General features: G+C 40.1%; 1 protein-coding gene across 7 annotated transcripts in view; it reads left to right on the top strand.

The window, feature by feature from the left end:
- kcnip4a (potassium voltage-gated channel interacting protein 4a) overlaps window positions 1-17,349 on the top strand; it is a 144,963-nt gene that overhangs the window by 121,754 nt on the left and 5,860 nt on the right. For 6 of the 7 annotated variants that reach the window (XR_006827324.1, XM_046063790.1, XM_046063795.1 and 3 more), the window contains one exon: window positions 10,571-10,695. Coding sequence is in view for 6 of the 7 variants with exons in the window: in XM_046063790.1 (XP_045919746.1) it covers window positions 10,571-10,695 (125 nt within the window). In the remaining variant the exon portion in view is untranslated. Of the gene's footprint in view, window positions 1-9,225; window positions 9,322-10,570; window positions 10,696-17,349 lie in introns of all 7 variants that reach the window. The other variant, XM_046063791.1, reaches the window with a different exon arrangement.

Raw genomic sequence — 17,349 nt, forward strand, 5'->3', positions numbered from 1 at the left:
GTCTTAGAAGTAATAAAATAAGCAAATGAAAAGGTAATCAACCCTCCGAGCCAACTTTGTTTCTCTTTTGGTGATTTTCATGAGGAGTTTTTCTACAGATGCCATATTGCCCCAGTTTGGATATCTTGTTTGTCTTTTGGCAGAGTTACAGTATATATGGAAAATTTGATTTAATCCAAAAGGTTGTGTTGGGATCACAGGCTGTTTTTGTGAACTATAAACAGTGAATATCTTGTCAGAATAAAATCCATAAATCCATTCATGCCCTTTTCTGGGTGACTGATAGCATCAGTCGGAGTTTCCTGTCAGCGACTGGAATACGGATGACTCACTTGGAAGTGAGTCAGAAAGACTCTCTTTTTTTTTGCCATGAAAGCTCTAAAGTTTGAAGCTGGAGTGTGATAAAATATCTTCCCTTGTCCTACCTAATAATCTTTAAAATGATTGGAGTAAAAAGGACAGAGGACCTTTCCTTCCAATGATGGAGCAGGGTTTTCTTTGAGACGGACTGTTATAGAAACACTTCCAAGTGACAAATGATTGCAATTAAGAGCATAGACTGCTCTTTCCCCTAGATTCCAATAAATGCCTCGGCCCTCTGATGGTGTGTCATTATGGCCGGCGTGAAAGCATGCTCTCCCTCATAAAGAACCTTGGCATCCAGTCGCCAGCACTCCAGTCACTGCAGTCAGTCACACTCGGTTCAGAACAGCAAAGGACAGCATTTCATTTGATATATGTAGGCTGAAAAATTAGCTTGTGAGACTTAAAGACACAGACATTTCTTATACTCAGAGTGGCTTATTTAAACTGATTATAACCACTTTAAGTGAATGAGCCAAAACATACTACAAATGGCACTAATGGCGGAAAGCAATGGCTAATGGGTTCTTTTTTGCCAGTAGATAGCTACTGTAGCTTGTGCTACTTTGCCGTCTTTCTTGCAATTGCCATCCTATAGGGAATAATAATGGTGTCCGTCCATTTGGCTGTTTACACACATCTATTCTCAGTCTTCTTGGACTCAAATCTGCCTTTCATCATCGGCTGTAAAGCACCAAACTGGATGTCATGTCCCAAGATAAATTCATATCGCAGCAGAAAGATTTAAAATGCAAAATTCAGGACTGTCGGACAGACAGTTGGTGTTTGTGGTCGCAGTAATATGCCCAATTAGCTTTGTTTTTAAGACAGGCCATGCAGTGACCCTGCCTTCCTCTTCCTCTTCTCTCTCGATTGCACTGCCATTTTTCCTGCCTGCCACAAGGAACTAGAGGCTGTTTGATTAAATAACAGCAATGACACATCGCTCTCCCCGACTCCAGTCTCAGGGCTTATTTGTATTTGGGCCCACCAAATGGGAAGAAATGGCAGATATGTATCCGCCTCCCACATCGACCATGTGATTTATCTGATATAAAATAAACCTATCTCTTTCCACAGTGGGCATTGTGTTTGAATTACTTTTCTTTTATTGACTCGGATTGGCAGATCTCACACTTGCAGAGGCAGAATGGTAATCAGCAGATGTCCACCCTTGGCAGCGATGGTATTCTGGATGCCGGGTATAATTTGTCTTGGAGCAATAGAAAATATTTGGGGTTACAACGGGGAATTCATTACGACTCAGGAAAGGCAAAGTCAGCCTTTGCAAAGGAGTCATTTTATCTTCTATCCTAGGACAGATTTGGATATGCACTTATTATTGAACTTTCATTCGCCTTTTCACAGCTCACTCATTTGATATCACTTGCCATATTTCTGTTGGGACAACAATACACATGGTATCACCAGCTTCCCTTAACTTGGTTGGTAGGTTCACGGTAGCCCACCAGAGCCCACTCACCTCCTATTACTTTCTTCTTTCTACATGTACAGTAACAATTTCTCAAGTTTATGCAAGCAAGTAAAACTGAGAACCTGAATTCACAATATTACTTATTACATTCCAATTTAGGCAAAGTTGCAGAGTATGTATATCAACATTTTTCCATTCTGGTGAAGCAAAATTAAACCTTTCCTCTGAGCTATCGCGGGTATCACATTTAGAAATGCATCCTAATTATTTTGCACAACAGTGTATAGTAAATTCCCTTTCAGCTTAATCGGTCCATCTAATCTGGCCTTGCTGTGAGTCTTGACGCACTATATGTAAACCTTACATCAGGTTTTTCTCCTTTCGTTTTGAATTTTAAATCTGTAAGTGTGTTGTTGACTGAGGCATTGCTTGAGAAATAAATTAAAATAGCCGAACAACACAGTATTCTGCTGGAAGGAAAGTAGTGTTGGAGTAACTTTCAGACAAGCAGGTCAGATTGATTATACCCTGGCTTTATATTTATGTGTTTATTTATTTTGGGGATCATGCCAACATGGATAAAGTCCACCACAGGCCAGGCTGCCAGACCCTGCTCATCTGCCGTCCCCGTCCCCCGTGTCTCGCTGGCTGTGATTTCAGTTAATTGCTAGCTACCAAGTGTCTGTCACATTTGTCCCTGTTTTGCTCAAAAACAACATGCAGCCTTAGGGACTTAAACACTAGAATGAGGTGTTAAAGCAAACCTGCTGTCCACCCACTGACCCAATAAATATTTGGCTTAAACGTAGTCTGCTGTCCCTTGGCTATTTCTGATTGACTTGGATTCCAATTTGCCCAAAAGGCTTTTGCCTCTTTGACTATATGACAATATAACACTACCACTAATGCTGAGTTGACCTTTAGAAAGATGGAAGAGTTTAAATTCAAAATCGAAAGAGGTATTGACCAGCCTGCATAGCATGTCACGAATCGTTAGCTTCGACTTAAATACCATGCAATTAAAATAAGCAGTTAACTGTGAACTCTGACTCTGTATGACTGTGTTTGGTTCTCATATTGATGGTTCCCTAGTTTGAAACAACTGCAGAGGATGGATCTTCAGAGAACATGCATGAAGAACTAGTTGTGCTGCAGGCGAGGGTACTGTATGAGTTGATAGGCTACGTTGTAATAAAATTGACATTGTTGTGTTTTATTGGAAAATGAAAAGTAGGGAACCACTGCCTCTTTCAAAAGCAAAAGATTTAGACTTTGATATCATCTGTTTTGGGATCTACAGGAGACAAATTGAAATTGACAATTTGTTAAGAGATTAACATCTTGGATCCACCAAGACAGTCAAAATGTCAAAATACTCCTTTAATAGCATTCACCGTGAAATAAATCAATTCAAGTAATCTTACTGTCGGTGTCCATGTTATTATTCTTTACCATGTGAAAAGCTGTCTAGATAAGCCTAAAAATACTCATAAGAGAGAGGGCGAAGAAGAAGCTACAACATTTTTTCAAATCTTGATTGAAATTGTCATAGATATTTAACTTAAATCTGTACAGAAAATAGATAGATTTAAGGTTAGTTGGTAGTGAACTCCCAACAGAGTAAGACATTTTCTTGGTCCCATTTGAAATTCAGCTCCATGGAAAATTTCCAAAATGCACCATAAAAAAGTTTTTCACTGTCCTATCCATCCACTTTGGAAGTAGTATAAACCCAAAATATGTCAGACCGTGGCTTTTATAACTCTACATAATTAGGCAGAATATGTTGTTGATGGTTTGTTAATATCCCGCGTTGCCCGGGAATCACGATGCAGGTCACTGCCCCACTATCACAGTGAATCAGTAACTCAGTTCAATTTTATTGATACAGGGAGAAACAGTTCTCATAGTTCTTTTCATAAAAGAGCAGGTCTAGACCGTACTCTGTGATATTATTTACCGAAACCCAACAATTCCCATCAAGAGCAAGCACTAGGCGACTTCCTTTTATGAGGCAGAAACCTCGAGCAGAACCATGGCTCAGGGTGGGCGGCCATCTGCCTGGACCGGTTGGGGAGAGAGAGAGCGAGAGGTACAGACATTACCTAGTCAGGCTGGTAACATGCATTAATAGGATGTTGTTGCATACCGAGGGAGAGAAAGTGGAGGAGAGAGGAGCTCAGTGCATCATGGGAAATCCCCTGGCAGTCTAGGCCTATAGCATCATAACTAAGGGATGGTTCAGGACTACCTGAGCCAGCCCTAACTATAAGCTTTATCAAAGAGGAAAGCCTTAAGCCTACTCTTAAATGTGGAGATGGTGTCTGCCTCCTGAACCCAAACTGGAACCTGGTTCCACAGGAGAGGAGCTTGATAACTGAACGCTCTGGCTCCCATTCTACTTTTGGAGACTCTAGGAACCACAAGTAACTCTGCATTCTGGGAGCGCAGTGCTCTGGTGGGGTAGTAAGTTACTATGAGCTCTTTAAGATAAGATGGTGCCTGACCATTAAGAGCTTTGTAGGTAAGAAGAATGATTTTAAATTCTATTCTAGATGTTACTGGAAATCAATGCAGAGAATTTCCAATTCTCTGTAGAATAACTTGTTACTTCAGAGTTTGAACCGCAACCAAAGAGTCGCATTAAGATGCAGAAAGATGGGAGGGCAGCCCGGGTGTCCACTGCCAGATAAAATCGCTCACAGAAGGGACTTGAAATGTCCCAGAAAATGACTACTCATTACACTCTGCCTGAAGCAATGATAAAATCAAACTGAAGCCCAAGGAATTTAAATTCCAATTTTAATTTGCCCGATATATTAAATACTAATGTCAGCTTAAAGCCTGAAAGTAACTTTCTGATCATGTCTAACTAATACTCTTCTTGTCTGCCATCAGAATCACCAATACCTGTTGTGTGTGACAATGTTTACATATTTTGCCCTTAAGCAGCGGACGCATGCAGCCTTGTGATGAACTCGATACCCCATGATTGGTGGTTGATTGTTCTATGTTATATTGCCAGGACTAAAAACATGCTATATTAGGAGTGAGCTTCGGTTGAGATAACATCAGTTTAGTTCAGGTGTCAAGTTTTCCAGGATGGTGCGTCATCAACAGTGGGAGCTTAGACGAGTGTGGGGGTGAGGGGCAGATGTTGTGCCTTTATTTATAAAAGGTTTGTGCCATTAGCAAATCTGCATTTAAAATCAAACCTACAAACCTGGCACTTCTTTAGGTGAAAATGCGTGTTATAATATAAACTTATTAAGTGGCTACATGCATGCTTGTAAAAGCTCAATTTGACTCAGCTCTGCCTATATTTTATTTATATATGTACTGTATATCCATTTTAAACTGCACATTGCACATGGAGCTTGTGACCTGAAGGATAAATCTTGGTAGGGAAAGTGAAAGGCAGCGTGTGCCCCTTCCTCATTACCACCACTGCAGTGCCCTTGAGCAAGGCCCTTAACCCCAACCACTCTAGTGGAGATGCTCAGTGGCCCGCAGATCAGACTGATGTTGTACTGGACAGCATCCAGGTGTGAATGTGTAACTGTTTTTTTCAGGGACAGTGCTTTCTTGAAAAAGTGAAACTCACCCCTGAATAAATAAAGCCTAGTGGCGTAATCAGCAACCAGCGTGTGTTTAATGCTGATTAGCAAATGTTATGCTATGGCCAACATGAGGTTGACAATTGAGTAAAATATCTCATTAACACTTGTGCAGACAATTATGTTCCCCTCAGGATGAGGTCATCTAGCTATTGGTCATCCAGCGCCACCATCAGGTCAAACTTTCAGTTTGTCACATACTTTAATTTATGACCTAACAACTGCAAAACTAATGACATTCCCCTTCACTCATTCATTGTGTGTCTTTGAGCATATTAGCATTCACTAAAAAACTGAAAATGATGGGAGGGTACATTTTCAACCCCAAAAAAGAACTATGCTTTAGCTTTTTCATTATTTAAAGGTGTTTTCAAATTACCTTTGTGGAAATGGGCCTTTCTGTTCTAAGCATTAAGTGAAACCAAGAGAGTACACTGACACTCACATTTAATGAGACAGTGTCAAGCTATCAAGCCTAACATAAAGCCAAGCGTGGTCAAAGATCTTCAGGCCTACCATTACTGAAGCTGTAGCCTCACGTGCTGGGTGCTGCTGCCTGTAACACTATCATGTAAATTGTCATAACATGAGTTGTGCTCCCTTGGAGTCATGGCCTACTTTTGTGAGCCCCGCCTTCTTGGCGCCATGGTGCTAAAGGGATGGCGAGGCGCTCGAGCTAGTTAAGTTAAGACCTTGCCGCAGACACACACACACACACAAACAGAAGCTCTTGAGAAAATACACATGGTGCCAATATCACACACACACACATGTGGCAAGACTATTTTTGTGTGATAACATTAGAGGGAAAAGATCAGCTAAGTAAGAGAGAGTCATCAACACAATTAAATGCAAATTACTATTGACTTAAACTATCTTTACCAATTTCACACAGATTAAACCTAGAATTTCTCTATCAGAGATCCATTTCATAATTTTAATTTGAATCTCATATATAGTAAGGGGCTTTTGCACTTACATTAATCTTTCTCATGTGGACCCCCAGGCCATCGTTTGCCTCTGCGTAGCACTTGGCTAACAGCACTGTACATATACGCTATTACCACAACAAAGAAGCAGCAAGCTCAGCAGCACCGTTCATCAGCTTCAGCACAAGAATTGGCCCGAGATTTATTGGTATCAAGCAGCCATCCATAGCCAACTGAAGACATTTTAGTTTGTACATGATATACATTTATCAAATATTTATTAGCCGCTATATTTCGGTTCATGGTTTCTGATTGATTTTGGGATAGTGAGGTTTTTACCCTCTGGCTTGACTTTGACTTTTAGATAAATGACACAAGCCTTGAGGGAGTGTAGAAGTTAAACTATGATTGATCAGTCCAGACCCATTTTGGGATGTAATATTCTCATATTTAAGTATTTTTGCGACTTTTTCAGCTCACTGATTAAGAAAATACAGTGTAGTAGACCGTTTATGGCTATAGTCTACAAAGCTAGTTACAGTATGTCCCATTGTAATTATATTTCGCTGAGGCATTGTTATTTGTTTATAACCCTCATATGGCATTCAGTCTCATTCTCTTGTACTGTTGGAGGCAGCTTTTGTTACTCAGAGGTGGCAGTGAATTACATTTCTAAAGAGCTGGACAGTCAGCTACAACCTGCCTTTATAACAGCAGTCACTCAACAAGTGACTTTTTTCTTTTCGAGGAAGGCAAAAGTACGGCATGGCTTTATGTATGTGTGCACGTAATGACTGAATCTGTAAAATGTTTACAGAATCCTCCATTTTTGCTTGATATACTTGATTCTTCAGGACAACACCACCCATTTTCTTTTCTTACCAGCAGAATGGTAACCTTTTACCTTTGTGGGGCACCGGGGTGCAACATGAGCCGCTCTCTGCATCATCACACACATACTCAAGCGTCAGATCCATTTTGTCAATAAACTAAAAAGGTCAAACGTTAATCAGACAGCCATGACTGCTTGCTCTTTTCCCATCTGATCAAGCGCTGTGTCAATCATGCTGCTTTATTCCACTTTAGAGATCAGTATTTTATTACCTTCATGTCTGTTCAGCTTTTCACCAACAGTCATGCTTTCAGTTCTATTACTCACAGATTGTCAGATTTTGCTCTTCTAATGTGTGCACTACATCGCGAGCTCACTCAGTGTTGAAGAATGTACTGAAGACTACCACATTGTCCTTGAGCGTCATGCTAGAAAAGATGTCTCCATGTATGACAGGCCAGTAATGCTTCCAAATAAAGGCAGCCAGCTGGCAAGACCAATATCGCTTGGTAACAAAAGCAATATCAGTCTAGTTCAACCTCAGTGAGGGCACTCGGACGTCTCCTCTCCACTCAGGAAGGACAGAAGTTTCAGGCAGGTAACAAGAACAGGTGAGAGCTCCACTGCGACTCTTCATCCTCTATATCTCAAAGTTGTTGTGTCTTTTATGAGAGCTTTAGTGTGCACCATTAACCTTGGTTATTGTGTACGTTGTTTCCAGATGTGAGCCAAGAGCTTTTAACCATCTGCTCTGTATCTGTGCAGTGTTTAACTCTGCACATTGTGAGGTCCTAAAAGGCAGAGGCCACATGGGCAGTTTTACCCTGAGCCATTTTTCTGGACTTTTTCTTTTTTTTGGACTGCCATGATGTTGCAAGATCAGGTTGCAGATTTATGATGCAATTTTCACAACGATGTATTCAATTATGTAATTGTTACCACTATGTCCCTTTATAGCCCAGGTTTGTAGAGGCCTTTTACACCTCCTGTCGGCCAGTCTTGACATTAGATTGTTATAAACATGCTGTGAGCGCTACCTCTGATATTATTTTTCCCACTGATCTCAGCCTTGAGTGTTGGCTTGATTGACAAATGGTTTGCAGCACTCAAGAGCTAGTCCACACGCCCAATTTTCAGAATAGCCCAGAGCGGGAGGGGAAATTGGCTTGTGCTTGTGTTTTAAGCAAGAAACTTATTAGTTATTTACTTTCACATTCACAGTATGTAAATATAAAAATTTTTTTTGGTGTATTGTGGTCGTCACTGTAAGCCGTGGATAGGCCACCTCACAGTTTACTAGTCATGTACCAAGCTGTTACAGCTTTGTCACACTGACGGGAGAAAAATACGCTTTTGTCAAAGGGCATGCTTGGCTATGTGTGAAAATAATTGACACCTGATGACATATTAAATTACTCGTGTGAGGCCACAGGCTCACACATATCATATTCACAGCATTTCTTTTACACTGATGACCTACAATGTGCTAGGAGACTTGCTAATAAGGAATGTAACCCAGTAAATTAGTTGCAGGTGCTTTGTAGTGATGCCGTATTTTGGCAGCTTTGAACTTGCTCTTTATTGCTATAGGTTTACATGTAGATACACAGAGATAAGCAAAATAGGGAACTCCTCTTGCAAATATGTTTTAATAACCCTGAAGCATGTTAGCCAAATATCAGCTGCTCACATTTCTTGGAACTTAGCATAAATGCAAAAGTAACTGCAAGGTAAATGCTTGTAGCTTACAGCAGATGTACCATAGATGTATCATGTTCATATCAAACCAGTTGTTTGTGTTCAGGTAATGTTACTCTCATTTTAAGTCTGCTAAATTCAAAAAGACATGTCTTGCTGCCTGGTGCAGCTTCAAACTGATACAGTTCAAAATGCTGTGGTGTTATCCTGAAGAACCAGCTGCGAGAGGTAGCCTTGTATGTCCATATTAACTTTAATAGACCCTCGGCTCCTGCATGTCCAGTTTCCTTTGAATGTTCTGAGGCTGTTAGTTGCCTGGGTAACTGCAAAACCTAATGCTGTATTTCCCAGGTTACCCTCAGATTGTCCACAGGCGCGGGGTGAGAGCTCGACTCATGAGGCTCTTTCCATGCTCCACAGCCAAAAAGGCATCCTCCAGTAATCAAAGCAAGTGGCTTTTCCAAGGCTCTCTCCCTCTCTCTGTCTGTGATGATTTTTTTGGGTTTGTCTTTGTCTAAGATGCTTTTTCTTTCTCTGGCTTTTCTTGGTATGGGGGCACACACTCAAATACAGGCTTTAGTCGCACATGACTGCTCGAGCTGGAGTTCAGCCACATTTATTTTTTGAAATCTTTGTTTCACTATTTCACAAGGACCATTTTGGTTTTACAGTTGAAGAAGTAAAAATAAATAGTTAAATTATATAATAAATTGTAAATAAATTGTTGAATCTGTGAGTTGCTGTAATATTTATATACAGATTAGAGTCTTTAAGTATGTTTTTCCCCCCAACCCATTTTGCTTGATTTTCTACATTCATTTAGTTACAACTGAAATAAATTTGCATTTTGCAGAATGTTTTCGTCATACTCATAAGATGAACACCGCAAATATGATGTATAATGTTAAACTAGGATTATATTATTTACAATTACAGCTTCAAGTTTACAACTTATAAACTAATGTGATAATGAGAATGAGATGAAAGAGCAATTTTCTTTCCCTATATTATATCAATTCACCTGTCCTATACATACAAAGCATTAGCTCCATAGCAGCAGGTTAATTGTGGTCTGTAAGAAGACTTGGCCTTTTGGCTGCAGGCCACATTAAGACCCATGGAGCTAATGAGGCATTTAGACACACCAGGTATATACGAGGCCCTGCGCCAACAAGACAAGTCAAATGCAGTGCTGCAAGAACACTGCAGTCGGTGACAGGGCCCAGACAGCATCTGCCATCATTAAAGGACAATTAAAAAGTTTCACACGGTTCAGCCGTCCTCCTTCATGAAGAGGCTCTCTGCCACAAGGTCTTTGTTCTGGGGTCGCAGTAACACTAATTACCACTGCTGTCATATTTGGTGTAGAGAAGAAGAGGGCGTACAGATTTTGGTGTGGTTGTGTGCAGTAACATTTGCAAATGAAAGGACCTGATATCATGAAGAGAAAAGGGGGCTTCAAAATGGAATCACTTGAATGGATTTTCTTTGTTATCGAGAAGGTTGCCTAGAATTTGTGGCCCTTTTAATGCCAAAATGTGGCATTTTGGATAGAGAGGTTCCAAATGATTAGATGTGTTTGCCTAGCTATTGCTGATATTTGGAAAGATCTCAAATTGTAGCCTTAAAAATGCTAATTTGCAAAGACTCTCACCAGCATCTGTTCACATCTGACCTCCTTCCTCCTCCTCTCCAGACAGCGTTGAAGATGAGCTCGAACTATCTGCAGTCCGCCATCGCCCCGAGGGCCTGGAACAACTCGAAGCCCAGACACGTTTCTCCCGCAAGGAGCTACAGATCCTTTACCGCGGCTTCAAGAATGTAAGTGACGAGGCCGCCACGCAGCTTCAGCACCATCCATAATGCAAAGCTCAGTGGGCTCTCTCTTGGACATCAAAAAACATGTTTCCTTTGATTTTTATTTGATTTATTCTTGTTTACCTTCTTCTATCGTTTGCAGGGGTATTTCCTCAGCTCCTCTTCCTTCTAGTCCACATCACTATTCAACCTCCAGTCTGCTTGTGTTGCAGTAAAATAATAATCAAGCATCTGAGGAATGCTATTTTGCTGAATCATCTAGAACTAATACTTACCACAGAAAATTGAAATTTCTGTACATTGTTCACCGTGCTGTGAATAATTAGGCCATCTCCCGAATACACTGTGGAAGACTGCTGATGAGCAGTCAGGTCAAAGTCCTCCAGAGCAGCCCATATAAAATCCCCTCACTTCATTGTCACCTCTGGTGTGAGGCGTAATGAGATGACCCAGAATTGACTCAACCCAAATTGTCTGGCAATGAAAGTGAGGAGGATAGCGAGAGTCCTGTGATAGTGGAATTCCCATAGGGCTTCAGTTTCCTGTTGAGCCGGCACTGTGCTCCAGCCAAGTCCCCGCAAAGCCTGCCCATTAGTCCGCTTCCACTTGAGACAGAGTAAGAGGTAAGAAGTGTACTAATGAGGCCTTTAATTTGTGCCGCACACTCTGCCTCACTTCCTCTGATACTGAGGGAGAGAATATTGCATATGTTTATAAACATTGCAGATTTCGCATTTCATTTTTAGCCATGCTAATGATGTAGCTCTAGGTATGATAATGTTAGTCGGTCGGTCCAGCCTGAAATATCTTAACAACTATTGGATGGTTTACCATGATATTCTGGACAGACATTCCTCACCCAGCAGATCCTGCTGCCTTTGGTCAACCCTTGGCATCACCAGCAGTTCGAGGTTTTCACTTATCCAGTGACAAATCTCATTAACATTTACAAGATAGATTGGCCCTAGAGTTTTTCTCCATGAGGTTGACATTTGAGTAAAATGTCTCAACAACTATTGAACGGGTTGCCATGAGATTTAGTGCAGACATTCCTGTTCCCCTCAGGATGTTAATAACAAAATGTCTGTTTGTCTAATACTTTATGACCAAATAGGCTATCTACAAAACAAATGACATTCCCTTCTACCTAAGCTGTGTTTAGTGCTAATTTGTGTTAACATGCTAACACATTAAACTAAGATGGTGAACCTAGTAAACAGTACACCTGCTCAGCATGCTAACATTGTCATTGTAGGGATGTTAGCATTCTGATGTTAGCATTTAGCTCAAAGCACTGCTGTGCCTAAGTACAGGCTCACAGAGCTGCTAGAGTTGCTGTAGACTGTTGTCACATCACAGATTACAGTTATTTTGTGTGCTAAGGATAAACCTCATTTGCCTTTGTATTCAAAGTTGCTCATCCCTGCTGTGTAATTAGACAGATGTTACTGTGGCAGAAGTCCAAATTGGACGAAGAGAAAGAGTCATGGTGCTAAACCGGTACTGGTGGTTACTCATTTTCCAGGGTCAAACAGCTCATCTTTGTTTTGCCACAACCAGGTGACATTGGCAAATAAAGGCTTTTAAGGCCAGCCAGACTAATAGAAGCTGGCATGGTTCCCAAGAAGAGAAATTTGGCCGTTTGTCCTTGGTGTCCAAGCTTTCGAAGAAAATCAGATGCCTCTAATTTGGATGGCAAGATGAGGTCATTTGTCTTGACAACAAACTTTCATTCACGTGTAGCGCAGGTGATCAAAGTGGAGCTTTGTCTTAGATCCAGCAACATGTCTAGCAGGGACCAAAACAAGACGTATGGCTCTAGGTCTTGCTGGAATTTAAGCCAAGATGACCTTAAAGGTATGAGAGAATCTGTTGTTTTATAAATCCCTTGACCCCATACTACAGGAAAATAACGCAATATTGTCCTCACGTCTGTCTAAATCTGCTGGGCTTTCACAGTTCATTGTCTGGACCAAGGCCTCGGGCATGAGATTAAGATCACACAGTTTCTCTTCCATCAGCGATGATGCCTCTGTTCACGGGCTTATTCAATTCCCCACACTGCTCATTGCCGCATCGCTTCACCAGTCTCGCAAAGGAATTTCACAGATTGTATTTGTGATTTTATTATCATGCATGAGCAAATTCTATAAGCACGGGAAATGAATACAAATACTTATCCTGACCTTTGTAATTATTTCAGTTTTGATTTAGAGGTGGATAAAGGAATATACATATATGTGAAAAATTCTAATAAAAAATGGGAGATAAGATGTAGCAAATTAACAAATTTAAATGCATCTTAACAAATTTCATTAACATCTGTGTTTCTTAAGATGCTTTGTTAAATTCCTTCAATTATTATGTAAACTATCCAAATGTAAATGATTTTATGTCCTTAACGGGGTAATTCATTCATCTCTGTGCTTCACTGATGCAGAGAAAAATGCATTACATATATAACCGCTTTCCCAAAAGATAAATATTAATGACTTATGTACAGAACAGTGTATGGATGAGGTCCTGACTTTTAGCTTACTTAGCAACACAAAGTTTATCCCAACAGGACCTTAAGGCCGCTCAGGCATCAAGTCAGTGTAACTATTTCACTGAACTTTAAATTGAATCGCAGAGGCACTGCTTTGTACGTGATGATAACTAGATAACACACTGGCTTCATTTTCAATTGAAAATCTGTCTCCCTCGCCAATGTCATCATGAAGCTGAAAAGAGACGATAAAATACCATCAGATGAATTCTGCGACCCGTGTGAGACTCGGTTCAACAATTATAAAGTTTTACTGACCTTTAATTTTCCTTCAGGTTTGTGAGGATGAGTTAGCGAGGTTAGAAGAAGAGGCTGACTTGGAACACAGCCATTTTGTATATTACTGTCACACTTAATCAGTGTGTTATTAGTGTTGACAGCTGTAATTGCCCGTCTGTGTACAGGCACACAGGCGTGCACAGACTCTACAAGCGAGGTGAAATTACATGTTTGAAAAATCTGCCTCTCCTCACTTAAGGTACTTAATTACATGGCCTGTCCTTGCATTACTTCGAGAAAAGGTTGACTGTTGACATCCCACCCACTGCAGTGTTGTAGAACATAAACAATGGTCTAATTAACCAAAGCTCTACTAAACAACAAAGAAATACTGTCTGTGTCCAATGTACAAAGATGCTGTGGAGCAACTTTGCTTTTGGAGTGTTTCATGTGTAAGGTTTTCTCCCAGTGTTTAACATCTCTGCAGTCCTTGCTGGAATATAATTCTGAAATTATTTAGTAAACTGAGATACTCAAGAGAAGTGTTGTGAAATACCCTTATTCACTTTCTTGCTGTGAATTGGATGAGAAGATTTATGCGATTTGCATATCTGTCTGTTAAATAGGAAGCTACTGGAGAGGGTTAGCTTAGCCCTGTAGATGTTATAAATGTTAGCATGCTGACACACTAAACTAAGATGGGGAACGAGGCACTTGCATTTAGCTCAAAGCGCCGCTTTAGCATGCTGTGCACACAATGTACTTACTTGCAGAGTGAGTTTTGGAAGTCAAACACTGCCATTGTGCATTAACCAGAAATTAAGATTGCAACATTTGACCGCTTCTTCTTTTTAATGGCGAATTGTCATTATCACAAACATTTGACCGCCGAAGTATCATTTGGCTTTTTGGCACTTGACTTTAGTTCAATTTTATTAAAAGTTAATATATAGTATAAGTTAATATAAAGTTATATATTCACACTAACAACCACTGCAGCTTCCTCTGCTGCCATTTTCAAGAGAAACAGGTTGGTGGTTCTTCAACTACCGCTACGTAGCGCAGACGGTGACCGTTGAGGGTGAGAGGGTGTCCAGTGTTTCACATTCAACTTTTTGACCATTATGAATGTCCAGTCCAGGTATTCATCGCGCACTGCATTTATCCATACATGACAGGGTGAACGCATGTATGCACCCAAAACAGCAAGTGTATGGAAGGGTGTAAATTTAGACACAGCATAAGGTACTGAACGAGGTTAATGTTAGCATTTAGCTCAAAGCACCGCTGTAATTACAGCCTCACAAATGCCCTGCTTCAAGTCTGTTTGCTATGCTAAGCTAACTGTCTCCTAGCTGTCACTCATTATGGATTAATCTTTATGAAAAGCTAAAAAAGGAATATAAATAATCAAGAAAGTGACACATTCTGACTTAAGGAGCGATTCAATGGTAACGGGAGTCGGCACTTTTTCATGCTGGTTACACCAGTAAATATATAACAATTAGACTTTGGGTCTTGTTGTTTCCGTTAAATGAACTTAATGATTGAATTGTGGAGAATCTTAACTGATCTAAGGATGTGTAGCATTTCCATATTGACATATTGATCATATGTTTAAACTATCTAAATCTAAAATCTAAGCAGCTTAGAAGCAGCTAAAGTGGGCAACCCAGAGGGGTTTAAGAGGTTTTATACATCCAAAGAATTTATGTAAAAATCAGACCAGGGGTTTAATGGAGACCTGTGTTTATTTGTCAAAATGTGTTCCCACACCAGTGTTCCCACACAATTGCCAATGTAGTTCAGATGCTACTTAGTTTGCCCACCTTGAACAGTAGTTTCCCCCATGCTACATCATTTGGATATATACAGCACCACACACCCCACAGTCTCAGACTTCATTTAGGTCGCAAACTTGTGCTCATTCTGTCTCCCTAACTTCCCCAAAATTCTTGACCTCACCTCACCCCACAAGATATGTAACTGGGTCTGTGAGACAACAGAAGAAGAGTCTCAGGGGACTTATGCAGACAACCTTGCAGCATCCTCTTACCTTGAAACACAAGGAGCCCTTTTGAAGCAAGACAACAAGGTTTCATCTTTATATTTCCACTCCCACAGCTCTGATTCTCAAAGTAGCTGATCCGACATGGTCACAGGAAAGAAGAAACCCGGTGTACCCTGTGATTCTTGCTACGTTGCTCACACTGACAAAATAGTTTCTCTGTCACGTCCCTTCATGCCAGAGAAATGGAGCAAATAACTGGCTGTAGCAAACTCAACTGAAGTTTCTTAGAAAAGTTAAATAGATTTGAAAACAAATTGATTGTTTTAAACATTTAATTTGCAGATAAAGGTATACCAAATGTAGATTCAGAAGTCAAAACTTATATTATTTTATTATTACTTATATATTTATTTTGTCCTTATTTTTTGTCTGACTTTTCTCCAAACTGCATTATATCCACCCCATGTAGTCAGAGCAGTCTGTTCCTTGTCTTTGATTTCCTACAACAACCACCACTACTGCCAAGGCTTATTGCCTGGTATAGAAAACCCAGAGACATGGGGTGTTTTGGCATTTCCTCTGTTCCAAAGATTCAATATCCTGCCAGAGTGTGCAGCCTCACAACAAGCACAAATTGAACCGGCAAAACTAGCTGCCTTTATCATGACGTTGCTCTGAGGAAGGTCATACACCAAGTCTTTGGTTGTAGCTTTTTTTTTTTAAAGAGACAAAAGCATGCTTCTTGGAGGTGTTATAGTAACAGTATTCAGTCTTTTCGACTAAAGGCTTCCAGCGACCACAAGTGGGTGACTTTGAATAGCTATGGACAAGATATCTATTGAGGCTCGGATGGTTTGCAGCTTGAATACCACCAAATTGAACATGAGTCTTTATTTACATACTGTCCGAGAAACTGTAGAGGGTGGAAGTAACAAAAATTAAACATCAAATCCGTGGTAGAATAAAATGTCACCACTCTAAATGCATCTTTCCTCAGAAAGCGGCTGAATAAAATTAACTAGCAACTAATTTATTCATTTGAAGTTAAAGAGTAACTTGACATCATACTGAAAAACACTGACCCCACTAGTTGAAAATTACATGTCTGTTGCACCTTTGACCACACCCAAAATGATGTCACAGTGTACGTGATACACTCAGAAGTACACTTCCACATCACTGAAGCAAGGTACAAGTCAGCAAATACAAGGTTAGGTTAAGTTACTCTTTAAAGAAAATTGTTACCTAATTAATTTTAAACAAAATGGAAATGTTTTTACTAAAATAGAGTTTGGCTACATTGGAAGGCTGGCTTTAGTTTAGGCTCTTAAATGTTTAAGATCTTTTAGACTTGTTTTAAGACATATTTTTTTTAAAAATCCTCAAAAAAAGATTTTAAAAATAGTTTAACCGCTGGATGCAAAATTTCCCCTCCTACACTTTTCAGTGAAGTACAGTGGGTACGGAAAGTATTCAGACCCCTTTAAATTTTTCACTCTTTGTTTCATTGCGGCCATTTTCCAAAAATCAAAAAAGTTCATTTTATTTCTCAGTAATGTACACACAGCACCCCATCTTGACAGAAAAAAACAGAAATGTAGAAATTTTTGCAAATTTATTAAAAAAGAAAAACTGAAATATCACATGGTCATAAGTATTCAGACCCTTTGCCGTGACACTCATATTTAACTCAGGTGCTGTCTATTTCTTCTGATCATCCTTGAGATGGTTCTACACCTTCATTTGAGTCCAGCTGTGTTTGATTATACTGATTGGACTTGATTAGGAAAGCCACACACCTGTCTATATAAGACCTTACAGCTCACAGTGCATGTCAGAGCAAATGAGAATCATGAGGTCAAAGGAACTGCCTGAAGAG

Source organism: Micropterus dolomieu, linkage group LG12 (genome assembly GCF_021292245.1).
Source record: "Micropterus dolomieu isolate WLL.071019.BEF.003 ecotype Adirondacks linkage group LG12, ASM2129224v1, whole genome shotgun sequence".
Classification (NCBI taxonomy): Eukaryota; Metazoa; Chordata; class Actinopteri; order Centrarchiformes; family Centrarchidae; genus Micropterus; species Micropterus dolomieu.